The sequence below is a fragment of the Somniosus microcephalus genome, chromosome 12, assembly GCF_052327205.1.
Source record: "Somniosus microcephalus isolate GS21.2 chromosome 12, FLI_Smic_1.0, whole genome shotgun sequence".
Lineage (NCBI taxonomy): Eukaryota > Metazoa > Chordata > Chondrichthyes > Squaliformes > Somniosidae > Somniosus > Somniosus microcephalus.
In genome coordinates, this window is record NC_140998.1 from 168,018,159 (window position 1) to 168,031,040 (window position 12,882).

The 12,882-nt window shown below is 47.6% G+C and overlaps 1 protein-coding gene across 3 annotated transcripts in view; it reads left to right on the plus strand.

Moving 5' to 3' along the window:
* tmem62 (transmembrane protein 62) overlaps nt 1–12,882 on the plus strand; it is a 49,882-nt gene that overhangs the window by 20,808 nt on the left and 16,192 nt on the right. For all 3 annotated transcript variants that reach the window (XM_086003808.1, XM_086003807.1, XM_086003809.1), the window contains 2 exons: nt 4,657–4,779; nt 9,623–9,778. In XM_086003808.1, coding sequence (XP_085859934.1) covers nt 4,657–4,779; nt 9,623–9,778 — 279 coding nt within the window. The remainder of the gene's footprint in view (nt 1–4,656; nt 4,780–9,622; nt 9,779–12,882) is intronic.

The following is a 12,882-nucleotide window of genomic DNA, read 5'->3' on the forward strand; positions in this document are numbered from 1 at the left end:
GTCCATGATTCCCATGTGGCTGGAGTCGTCCAAGATGGCTGCTGCTGCGGTGGTTCGCACATGGCTGGGGAGGCCCAAGATGGCGGCCCGCACGGCCCACACGCGGCGCTGTTGGGGGCCCAAGATGGCGGCTCGCACGGCCCACACGCGGCGCTGCTGGCGTTCGGGGTGGCTTTGGCCTTGCAGACGCTAGCGTAGTGTCCCTTTTTCCCGCAGCCCGAGCAGGTCGCATTCTTCGCCGGGCAGCGCGCTCTGGGGTGTTTGGCCTGGCCACAGAAGTAGCATTTCTGGCCTTGGGATACTGCTGTCTGGCTTTGGGACACTGCTGCGGTGGTTGGGCTGTGGCTGGGGTGGCACGGTGCTATGGGGCTGTCCTACCGTGTCCCAGGTTGTCGTTCCCCGCGGCGTCCACGGTGCAGAGGAGTAGGCATCCATGCCCCGGTAGGCTGCGTCCAGCGTTAGTGCGATTTCGGAGGCTTTGTCGAGGGTGAGGTCACTCTGCTCCAGCAGTCGCTGTCGGGTGTAGTTGGGCCTGTGGCCCGCTACGAAGGCATCCCGGATCAGTTCCTCCGTGTACTTAGTGGACGTTACCGCCTTACACCCACAGGCCCGGCCAAGCACGGACAGTGCTTGGAGGTATTCCTCAGTCGATTCCCCAGGTTGTTGCTTGCGACTCCCCAGGAGGTGCCTGGCGTAAACTTCGTTCACAGGGCGCGTGTACTGGGTCTTGAGGAGCTGGAGGGCGGCTGTGTACGAGGTCGCGTCCCGGATGACTGAGTACACTCGGTGGTTCACCTTGGAGATCAGGACAGACAGTTTGTTCGCATCCGTTACGACCGCAGTGGAGGCAGTCAGGAATGCCTCGAAGCACATGAGCCAGTGAGCAAACTTGGTGGAAGCTTCCGCTTCCCGACTGTCCAGGTCCAGGCATGCTGGTGTGAGGATCTTCTCCATTATAAAAAATTTAGTTAATAAAATTGATGCGCCATCAATTACTCAAAAGACTGAGGTTAAGCGAGTAACAACCAGGCTTTTATTAACTAAAGAATGAAGGTCTAGTCTCGAGTGGTCGACCCGTCCAGAATACTAAGGGACTGGGAGGTAGTCACTTATATACCTGGAATAGTGGGAGGAGTCAGCCGAGGCATGTCCAGACCTGTACCTAGTGGAATACACATACACATACAGACAGGTATAACAGTGGTTTACCACACACTTCAATTGGATCATCCCTTAATCTTCTATATTCCAGGGAATACAAACCTAGTCTGTGCCACCTGTCCATATATTTTCAGTTAACTTGCAAATCCTGGAAACTGAAAATAAAAACAGACGGCACTGGAAACACAACCGGTCTGTCAGCATCTTTAGAGGCAAAAGGTGGGTCAGCAATTCCGCTCGGGGGCAAGACCCTGACAAAAGGTCCCCACTCGAAACGCCAAAGCTATCTTTCCTCTTTTCAAAATGCTGACCTACCAACTGTGCTTGTCGAGTGATTTCTGTTTTTATTTAAATGTAAGTGACTACAACACAGGAGGACATCCAACAGCAGGCAGTCACATGCTCAGTGGACCGGCATAGTCGACTGAGACAGTGTTACTTCCTTTTACTTACAATCTCCCCCCACCAAAAATAGCAGGTTGTTCCGCTTCCAGGAGGGACCTGTTTTGGAGGCACCTTTTTGTGGCTCTGTGTTTTAATACCATGTTGGTCGGGAGGCTGTGAATTTAAATGCTTGCTGGAGCTCTAATTGAGAGGTAAGCGAATTCTTGTCCTTTGGAAAACAGGGGAGTCAAGGGTTAAAGGGAGCGGGCAGGAAAGTGGAGTTGAGGCCAAGATCAAATCAGCCATGATCTTATTGAATGGCGGAGTAGGCTCGAGGGGCCGAATGGCCAACTCCTGCTCCTATTTCTTATGTTCTCCATTGGGCTCATGGAAACAGAACTTTTTTTTAATATACATTCATGGGATGTGGTCATCGCTGGCAAGGCCAGCATTTATTGCCCTTCCCTAATTGCCCTTGAGAAGCTCCCACTTTTTGGGGGAGGGGAGGGGGATGAGGGAAGGGGGATGGAAGATTGGGCAAGAAAAGGGGTTCAGATCGTTGGCGTGTCTAGACTCAGACATGGATAATGATGATGAGGGAGGGGAAGGGGCTGGAGGGATAGCGGCTCCTGTGGGACTGTGTTGCAGCACAGCTTAGCATTTTCAGGACAGGAGTAAAGGGGAGAAGAATTGGCAATAAAAACAAATAGAATCCCGCAGCACAGAAGGAGGCCATTCCGCCCATCATGCCTGTGCTGGCTCTTTGAAAGAGCGATCCAATTCGTCCCACTCCCTGAGTAAAGTCTGTGGCTCTCTGTTATAACATCACGTTGGGTCAGGAGGCTGTGAATTTAAATGCTTGCTGGAGCTCAAGGTTAACCAAACCCCGAGATGCACCTTGTGGGCATTTAGCTCTAAGCCAGAACTGATCGAGAAGGCCACAATAGGCATTAACACACTGGAGACGGTTCCAAGAGAAGAGGACAATTTCTCTTAACACACTCAGCAAGCCCCAGAGAACTGAATCTTTCACTGGTGAAACCAATGGCGAGGGAGAGGGGAGGGGAGGGAACATGATCCAGATTTAAAACGTTGCAAGACACGGATAATATAGATGTTGGCAGTTATGTTTAACTTGGACTTGGAAGGATATGCTGAGAGGATTGAGATGAAGTAGGGTGGGAGGAGGCTCGTGTTGGGCATAAACACCAGCACAGACCAGTTGGGCCGAATGGCCTGTTTCTCTGTTGTATATTCTATGGATTAATCACAGAACTGCAGCAGGTGAATGTAAAGTGACCAAGTGCCAACATTTATGATCAAACACCCAGTGGAATGCAACGGTTCTCATTCTTGTGCTGCTTGGGCCATGCAAATGTATTTGTGGAATGCAACTGGTCAGGGTTGAACAAGGGTGGTTATCATTTTAAGCCGATGATACTGTATATGAATACCTGAGGGGATCATTAATACTTTCCCTCATTCCATATTTAATGTACTTATGTCATCCTAAACCATGAGAGCGAAACTTGAGCCATTGACAGACATGTCTGCACCTCAAAGGCATGCACATAGCCAGCCTTTTTATAATACAGGGTAGTTCTATAAATTCCAAGCCTTTCTATTGCAGTTGGAACAAGGACTTTCTGCTGATACTGGTTGTTTAATTCCGAGCATTGCTTCGGTCAACAAACTTGGGTTGGGGAGATTCCAGTGATTGATTTTTTTTGTACTCAAAAGTGAGTGGTGCCAGCATTGGGGAACAGAATAGTTAGACACAGTGGCTGCCTGGGCCTGGAGTTTCCTCCGCATTCGCACCCTGGGACACCCGTAATCTGGGGGGGCAAACAAGTTACGTGGCATAAACGATCGCAGAAATTTCGGTGCAAGTGAGTTACCCGCATAACTACAACACGCCCAAGTGTCCTCGATCTTTTACGCCCATCCTCCCTCTGAACCAATCTCCACCCACACAGCTGACCACGCCCACAAAACTTTACATTTCAAGACTCAAAGAAGACGTACACTGGTGTGGGTTCAGTGTTTCCTGGGGTCCCGATTGTCTCCGCTGATTTACGCCCACTTTAAGTTCGGGGGCATTCTAATGAGATTGGGAGGACACTTGGGCGTAACTTGACATCGACAAAATGGGCGCGCCATTGGCCACAGTTTCGGGTCCAAGTCCTTGGGACCGTTTCAAGGTACCTGCCGACCTGCCCCCGAGTGGAATTGCTGACCCACCTTTTGTCTCTAAAGATGCTGACAGACCGGTTGTGTTTCCAGTGCCATCTGTTTTTATTTTCAGTTTCCAGGATTTGCAAGTTAACTGAAAATAAATGGACAGGTTGCACAGACTAGGCTTGTATTCCCTGGAATATAGAAGATTAAGGGATGATCCAATTGAAGTGTTCTAGATGATTAAAGGATTTAATAGAGTAGATAGAGAGAAACCATTTCCTCTGGTGAAGGAGTCCAGAACCAGGGAACATAACCTTAGAATTAGAGCTAGGCCGTTCAGGGCTGATGTCAGGAAGCACTTCACACAAAGGGTGAATCTGGAAATCTCTCCCCCAAAAAAGCTGTTGAGGCTGGGGGCCGATTGAAAATTTCAAAAGTCAGATTGATAGATTTTGTTGGTTAAGAGTATTAAGGGTTACGGAACCAAGGCGGGTAGATGGAGTTAAGATACAGATCAGCCATGATCTAATTGAATGGCGGAACAGGCTCGAGGAGCTGAATGGCCTACTCCTGTTCCGATGTTCCTATAAAAATTCAAGCAAGTTAAAAGGGGTGAGAAGAGGGGAAGTGAGAAACAAGCCCACGTGTTTGCGTGGGGTGCTCCGGTTTCCTCCCACAGTCCAAAGATGTGCGGGTTAGGTTGATTGGCTATGATAAATTGACCCTTAGTGTTAGGGGGATTAAATACGTGGGGTTACGGGGATAGGGTGGGATATGTGTTGGTGTAGGGGTTACGGGGATCGGGTGGGATATGTATCGGTGCAGGCTCGATGGGCCGAAATGGCCTCTATCTGCACTGTGGGGTTTCTGTGATTCTGTGAAGCTATGTCTGCAGCATGAGCTTTGCAAATGAATCTTTTCTGTAATTTGCAGCTCTGCTGTCGCGTACCTGTGTGGACACCTGCACACACTGGGCGGCCTCATGCCCGTTCTACACAGCAGACACGCTCGAGGGACACTGGAACTGGAGCTAGCCGACTGGATGGAGAACCGGAAGTTAGTATCATTGAAATAACAAATACAATAGTGCATGAGATAAAACTTTGGAACAGTGTTCTCACTATAAAACTTGTGACACGCAGCATAATTCATTGACGGTTTTATGTTGGTAGTGTAACAGTTAAGACACTCTGCGTAGTTTTCGGGGGCTGTATTATTGAACTGTATTGGGCACGCAACATGGACTTTGGCCTTTTTTCATCTAGCAATTCTTACGCATCTAACTGTGGTGGAATGATAAATCATGGGTCTAAGCCCACGGTTCTTTCCAGGTTATCAGTGGAGGAAACCTGATGGAGCACATACCAAATTACCCTGGGGCACTCTTCCCCCTCCTTAGAACTGGTGAGGGGGGCATTTACGAGTGGAACATTTTCTAGGACACTCTTCTGACATCACTGCTGGACATAAGTCAAACATAGAATTATACAACACAGTGGGAAGCCATTCGGCCCATGGTGTCTGTGCTGGCTCTTTGAAGGAGCTATCCAATTAATCCCACTCTTTCCCCATAGCCCTGCAACATTTTCCACTTCAAGTGTTTATCCAATTCCCTTTTGAAAGTTATTATTGAATCTGCTTCCACCGCCCTTTCAGGCAGAGCATTCCAGATCATAACAACTCGCTGCATAAAAAAATTCTCCTCCTCTCCCCCTGATTCTTTTGCCAATGATCTTAAATCTGTATCCTCTGGTTACTGACCCTCCTGCCGGTGGAAACAGTTCCTCACTATTTACTTCTCTGCTCTGAGGAGAACATCTTCAGCTTCTCCAGTCTCTCCACATAACTGAAGTCCCTCATCCCTGGCACCATTCTAGTAAATCTCGACTGCACCCTCTCCAAGGCCTTGACATCCTTCTTAAAGTGTGGTGCTCAGAATTGGCCACAATACTCCAGCTGGGAACTAACCAGTGATTTATAAATGTTTACCATAACATCCTTGCTTTTGTGCTCCACGTCTCTATTTATAAAGTCAAGGATTCCATGTGCCTCTTTAACAGCATCATCGACTTGTCCTGCCACTTAGAGTCTCGTTTGTCTTCAGTTTCTGTCTTGGGCCAGTCGCGTGCCATGGCGTTTACACTGCCCATCTCGGGTGGGCAACGAGCCATTTTCTGACCCGGGTCTGGGCTGTTACGTGTGGGGCCTTGGCCATTTTGAACGCCATTAGGGGGCGGCAGTGGGTCTGCTCCTGGTGATGGTGAGAACGGTCGTGAGTCAGGACAGGAACAATTATTTATATTAATGTAAATTGAAAAGGAAACTCTAAAGGGAGTTGAGGAGTTCCACAATTCCAAGGCCTTTGGAAAGCACGAGTTTGAGTAGAAGATGGTGCCTTGAGTTGATTCCCACTCAGTGAGGATGCAGGGAGGAGGAAGTGCTTACATTTTGGAGCTTGGGAGGAACAAAGTTAAGAGGATGCAAGAAAGATTGCAACACCGAGAGAGGTTAATCAGTGTAGCAGTCACGCTTTTATCTGCTAATTTCTTCGCTCCCATCCAAAGGGGTTAACTGGGGCACAGTTCCATTGGCACTGGACACCCTCCGATACCTCACCCAAGTGGCTATCCTTCATCTATGAACTTGGACAGGGAGTTATAGCAGGCTATTTGACTGTGGAGGCCTCACAACTGAGCTGATCCCGTCCTCTCCTGACCCCGGAAGTGGGCAACCTGTCAGATTTCTCCACTTCCCAAGCTCGGGGGCACTGAGGTCAAGTGTATCGTCCCATATGTGCACTTCCAGTAGCTTATCCTGAATGACAAACAGGAGGAGCAAAAACAATTTGCATTTCTGTTGAGCTCATTATATACAGAGAGAGAAATCTCAGAGCACTTTACAGGGCAGTGAGTAGTGAGTGAAGACCAAGTGAGGGGGTGGGGGGGAAGAAAAATAAAGGTTGGTAAAATTTTAGAGTCCATTATTAAGGAGACAGTAACGGGACATTTGGATAAACATAATTTAATAGGACAAAGTCAGCATGGTTTTATGAAGGGGAAGTCATGTTTGACAAATTTGCTTGAGTTCTTTGAGGAAGTAACATACAGGGTGAATAAAGGGGAACCAGTGGACGTAGTGTATTTAGACTGCCAAAAGGCATTTGACAAGGTGCCACACAAAAGATTATTGCTCAAGATAAAAAATCACGGGATTGGGGGTAATATTCTGGCATGGGTGGAGGATTGGCTATCTAACAGAAAGCAGAGAGTTGAGATAAATGGTTCATTCTCAGACTGGCAATCAGTAACTAGTGGTGTTCTGCAGGGGTCAGTGCTGGGTCCCCAACTCTTTACAATCTATATTAACGATTTGGAGGAGGGGACCGAGTGTAACATATCAAAGTTTGCAGATGATACTAAGATGGGAGGGAAAGTAGTGAGTGAGGAGGACATAAAAAACCTGCAAGGGGACATAGACAGGCTAAGTAAGTGGGCAGAGATTTGGCAGATGGAATACAATACTGGAAAGTGTGAGGTTATGCACTTCGGCAGGAAAAATCATAGAGCAAGTTATTATCTTAATGGCAAGAAACTGGAAAGTACTGTAGTACAAAGGGATCTGGGGGTCCTGGTGCACGAAACTCAGAAGGTTAGTATGCAGGTGCAGCAAGTGATCAAGAAGGCCAATGGATTGTTGGCTTTTATTGCTAGGGGATAGAATATAAAAACAGGGAGGTATTGTTGCAGTTGTACAAGGTATTGGTGAGACCGCACCTGGAATACTGCATACAGTTTTGGTGTCCATACTTAAGAAAAGACATACTTGCTCTCGAGTCAGTACAAAGAATGTTCACTCGGTTAATCCCGGGGATGAGGGGGTGGTCATATGAGGAGAGGTTGGGTAGATTGGGACTCTACTCATTGGAGTTCAGAAGAATGAGAGGCGATCTTATTGAAACATATAAGATTGTGAAGGGGCTTGATCAGGTGGATGCGGTGAGGATGTTCCCAATGATGGGCGAAACTAGAACTAGGGGGCATAATCTTAGAATAAGGGGCTGCTCTTTCAAAACTGAGATGAGGAGAAACTTCTTCACTCAGAGGGTAGTAGGTCTGTGGAATTTGCTGCCCCAGAAAGCTGTGGAAGCTACATCATTAAATAAATTTAAAACAGAAATAGACAGTTTCCTAGAAGTAAAGGGAATTAGGGGTTACGGGGAGCGGGCAGGAAATTGGATATGAGTCTAGGTTCGGAACGGTCATGGCCCTGTGGGTAGCGGAGCGAGCCCAGGGGCCGTGTAGCCTGGTTCTGCTCCTACTTCTTGTGTTCTAATTCTGTGTTAGATTTCAGGAGATGGTTCTATTCCTGTTCCTGGCTGGGGTGGAGATCACCTTTTACAGAAGGTAAGTACTGTAGAAAATATAGGGACAGTGATCTCCTGGACGAATTCCGATCGCCTAGATGGGTCGGAGAGGAATTTCCTAGATTTTTTTCTCCCAAATTGGCCATTGGGTTTTTTATCTGGTTTTTCGCCTCTCCCAGGAGATCACATGGGTTCGGGTGGGATGTAGAGCGATAGTAGATTTGAGGTTAGGATCAGATCAGCCATGATCTTATTGAATGGTGGAGCAGGCTCGAGGGGCCGATTGGCCTACTCTTGCTCCTATTTCTTATGTTCTTATGTAACCAGGAGGAGGAAAAAACACAATGGGGAGGGTCTTGAGGTAGCTGGCAAGGCAGAGATGCCGAGGGAGGGAATTTCAGAGCACAGAGGCCAATGATGGAGTGGAGAATGAGAAGTGCGCTGGTGTTGGAGTGCAGGGGTTAGAGGTTGGGAGGGCCGTGGACATATGTAGAGATGTGGACAGTAATTGTCAATGACTTTCTGGGGCACGGGAAGCCAGTGGGGCTGGATCCCAGAGCTTTTTAGATGACTTGTATTCTATGAACGGTGGGAAGGCAGGAAGGAGAGCATTGGAGGAATCTGGCTCTGAAGTGATAAAAGTGTTGATTAGGGCTTCAACGGCAGAGTGTTGGGGGGCCGGCAGGGTGGTGGTGAGGAGGTGAAAGAAAGAAGCTTTCTTGGCAACAGATCAAACGTAGGGAGGAAGTGGATTTTTGGATCAAGCCGTACACCATGGTTCGGGACCTTTGACCTGAGCCTGAGGGGGCAGCCGGGAAGGGGGGGATGGAGTCGAGCCAAAGAGGACGGCTTAGGGTTTTGTCAACTTTGAAAGCTGGAAGAGGTTTTGGGTTGTCCAGGTCTTAGTGTTGGATAAGCAGATGGCAACAGCTGTAGGGTTGAGGACAAGGCACAGTAGGCTATCATCAGCTTACATCTGAAAGCTGACCCCATACTTGAGGATAACATTGTTGAGGGGTGGTATGTAAATAATATAGGGGCGGGGGACGATGGAACCCCTGGGGTCCACCAGAAGTAAGTGTGTGGGTAAAGGAGGGAAAACTATTTGAGGCATCGTAATACCTATGGTGCAGTAGGTAGGAGTGATACTAGGAGCGAGCAGTGTCACGGAGATGGTCTGAGGAGGATTGATTGGTCAGCAACATTGAAGGCAGCAGAAAGGTTGAGGAGGTTGCAAAGGAACACGATCACACGAGTTGAATCCGGCCAATTCTTTTTCCAATCCATGACCCAGGCATTGTAGCCAGTTGTGACCGACCAGCTAATTCATCATGGATCAGGAATCAAACCTGTGCCTTCCTGGTCTCTAATCAGCCGGGTCATCAGGAGAGCTTTGTCACTGCTTTTGTTTGGCGAGAGGATAAAGTCTTCTGGTCACACCTGAAGTCGGTCAGTTTTGTACTAAGGCACATTTAGGCTGAATGGTGTTGTCATGTCCCTAAAAGTTCTGCGGCCTTGTTGGTTTTCTCTCGGCAGGTACCGTCTAATGGTGTTTGACCACGACCTGTTTAGCTTTGTGGATCTGAGGTTTGAGAAGTGGCCAGCAATTCTCATCACAAATCCGAAGTCCGCTCTATATAGTAGTCCTGGACACGAGCCCCTGGGTAAAATCAAGCACTCTACACACATCAGGTATGAGCTGGTGTCTCTTCTGTTATTCTCCGTTACATTCCTTTTGGCTGCCTTTTCCTGAACGAGTTTACAGTCATAGGATTTGCAGTTTTAATAGCATGGTCATTGTTTACTTCACCGTGCCCTGGATTCCCAGTGTGCATTCAACATGTATATCCTGTGAAAAATTATAATGTGGAGTGTCGACCCTTGTATTCCTGATACGAGATTTTGTCTTTTCTGTCCCATCCTGAATCACACGTAGCTGGATGTGGCAAGAATCTGTTTGGTCAGATTTATTGATTTCAATTACACAAAGTTGCCATTGCTGGGATTTGAACTCTCTACCTTTGGGTTGCTGGTCCATAATCACTGCACTCCTACACCTTTTTTAAAATTTGTTTATGGGATGTGGGCGTCGCTGGCAAAGCCAGCATTTATTGCCCATCCCTAATCGCCCTCGAGAGCACTTTCATCCGATTGTTCAGTCATCGTTCATATCTCAACACTTTGTTGCGCTGAAACCACTCGGCTCTGTCTAATCTAAAGTGCTGCCTTTTGGCTGCTTGGTGTAGGTGGACCCGGCCTGTAAGGCATACGGTCAGGACTCGGGTAGGAGCACGCTCACTCATGTGGCAGAAGGTCCCAGCTCGAACCCCACGCCATACCTTGAACACATCATCTAGGCCGACACTCCACTGCAGAATTCGGACAGTAATTTGATGCCATTTTCTTATTTTGCATGCAGAGTTTTAATGGTAATGATATGTCACCTGCGGAATAATGCAGAATGTGCTTGTTTCCAGGGCAGACAATGAGCAGTTGCAAATGCTGCACTTTCAATCTTCATTGGTGGGAAAGCACATGCATCTCTGTGTTTGGAAAATATAAAAAAAGACTTGCATTTATATAGACTGTAAAACCTCCCAAAGCGCTTTACAGCCAATGAAGTACTTGTGAGCACAGTAGTGGCCAGTTAACCTGTTTTTGGTGGTGTTGATTTGAAGGAGAAATGATGGCCTGGACACCACGAGAACTCCCTGATCTTCTCAGAACAGTGTCAGGGGACCTTTAACATCCACCTGAATCACCTGAAAGGCAGATGGGGCCTTGGATTCAGCCTCACCTCCTACAGTACAGTACAGCACTCCCTCAGTACTGAACTGGTCCTGTGCTACTACAAAAGAAAGAACTTACATTTCTATAGCGCCTTTCACGACCTCGGGACGTCCCAAAGCCCTTTACAGCCAATTAAATACTTTTGAAGTGTAGTCACTGTTGTAATTCAGGAAACGTGGCAGCCAATTTACGCACAGCAAGCTCCCACAAACAACAATGTAATAATGACCAGACAATCTGTGGTTTAGTGATGTTGGTTGAGGGTTACATATTGTCCAGGACACGGGGGAGAACTCCCCTGGTCCTCTTCGAAATAGTGCCATGGGATCTTTTACATCCACCTGAGACGTGGCCTCGGTTTAACGTCTCATCCGAAAGACGGCACCTCCGACAGTGCAGCACTCCCTCAGTACTGCATTGGGAGTGTCCACCTCGATTTCGTGCTCAAGTTTCTGGACTGGGGCTTGAACCCATGACCTTCTGGCTCTGAGGTGAGAGTGCTACCACTGAGTCACGCCGGAACAGATGTTTGGGATGGTGAGGTGGTGAAGTGAAAGATTACTCTTGCATGTCTTTGAGTGGCTAGCTCAGCTTGGAATCCACCCAACCTTTTTAATCTTTACAAGTTAATTGCATCCCATTCTGTGCATCACTACCCAATGAAGAAAGAGGGCAGGAGAGTGGATTCCAGACTTCCGTCATTGCCAGTCTGTAGGTAACGATAAAGGGGTATGCAAGAGCAGACTGTGGCTTGATGATGCAGCTCATAGATAAAGTTATAAACTGCCATGCCACTTTATCGCAGTGCAAAGCCCCAGCTTAAATTATTGGTAGATTCAGTGGGTTGAGAGTTGCCTGCAGTTTACTGGCCGAATGTATCCCGTTTTCAACATGACTGTTCGGTTGCCCAGAAATAAAAACAGAAAATGCTGGAAATACTCAGCAGGTCAGGCAGCATCTGTGGAGAGAGAAACAGAATTGATGTTCCAGATTGATGATATTCATCAGAACTGGGAGAAGTTAGAGACTTTAACAGTTTATAGGCAAATATGGAGCCAGGGAGAAACATAGAAGATTGGGGGGTGGGGTGGTGGCGAGGGGAAGGAAAGGACAAAAGGGAAGGTCTTTATTAGGGTGGAAGGCAGAAGAGATGAAATGACAAAAGGGATGATGGTGCAAGGCAAAAGGAGATGGTAATGGGACAAGTACAGAAACAAGTGATGGGTCTGGAGGAGGTTTAAATGACAACAGCAGAATCATTACCGGCACCTGCAATCCGAAAAAATGGGAGCAGCGGTTATGATCTGAAATTGTTGAACTCGATGTTGAGTCCGGAAGACTGTAAAGTGCCTAATCCTGCTCTCTTTGCCCATCATTAGCGGCCGTGCCTTCAGTCGAGGCCCCTCGCTCTGGAATTCACTCCCTAAAACCCCTCTGCCTCGCCACCTTCCTCTCCTCCCTTAAGACTACTCCTTAAAACCCACCTGTGACCCAGCTATTGGTCACCCCTGTTAATAGCACCTCCTTTGGCTCAGAAGTATTTTGGGATGTTTTTTCTAAGTTAAAGGCACTTTATAAATACAAGTTGTTGTTCTAGAGTGAGAAGAAAGTTTTCCCAATTTAGCTGGGAGCCCCTGTTGGAAGAGTATCATGGATATTTGAGAGTGACTACACGTCAGTAACCTAAAATGAGGGGTTCAGTTGACATCCTAAACCACACAACGAAAGTTTGAATCGCTTATAACAATCACCTGAACCCTGAAGTGAGATTACTGCCTTAAAATCGTGGCAGGTTTACCTGTTTGTAATAAATCCTATGGAGTGAGCTCTCCTGAGTGGTTTGATTCAGTTTCTGGGGCCTTTGTTTGTTTGGGGAGCATTGATGGATGTTGATGTTCACGTGGAAGTCACATCATTACTGAAGGTTCATATCAGCATTTAACAAAGGAGAGCGCAGCAGCTGGTGCATTAAGCCTGTCCCATCCCAATAGGTTGTACCCTACGCA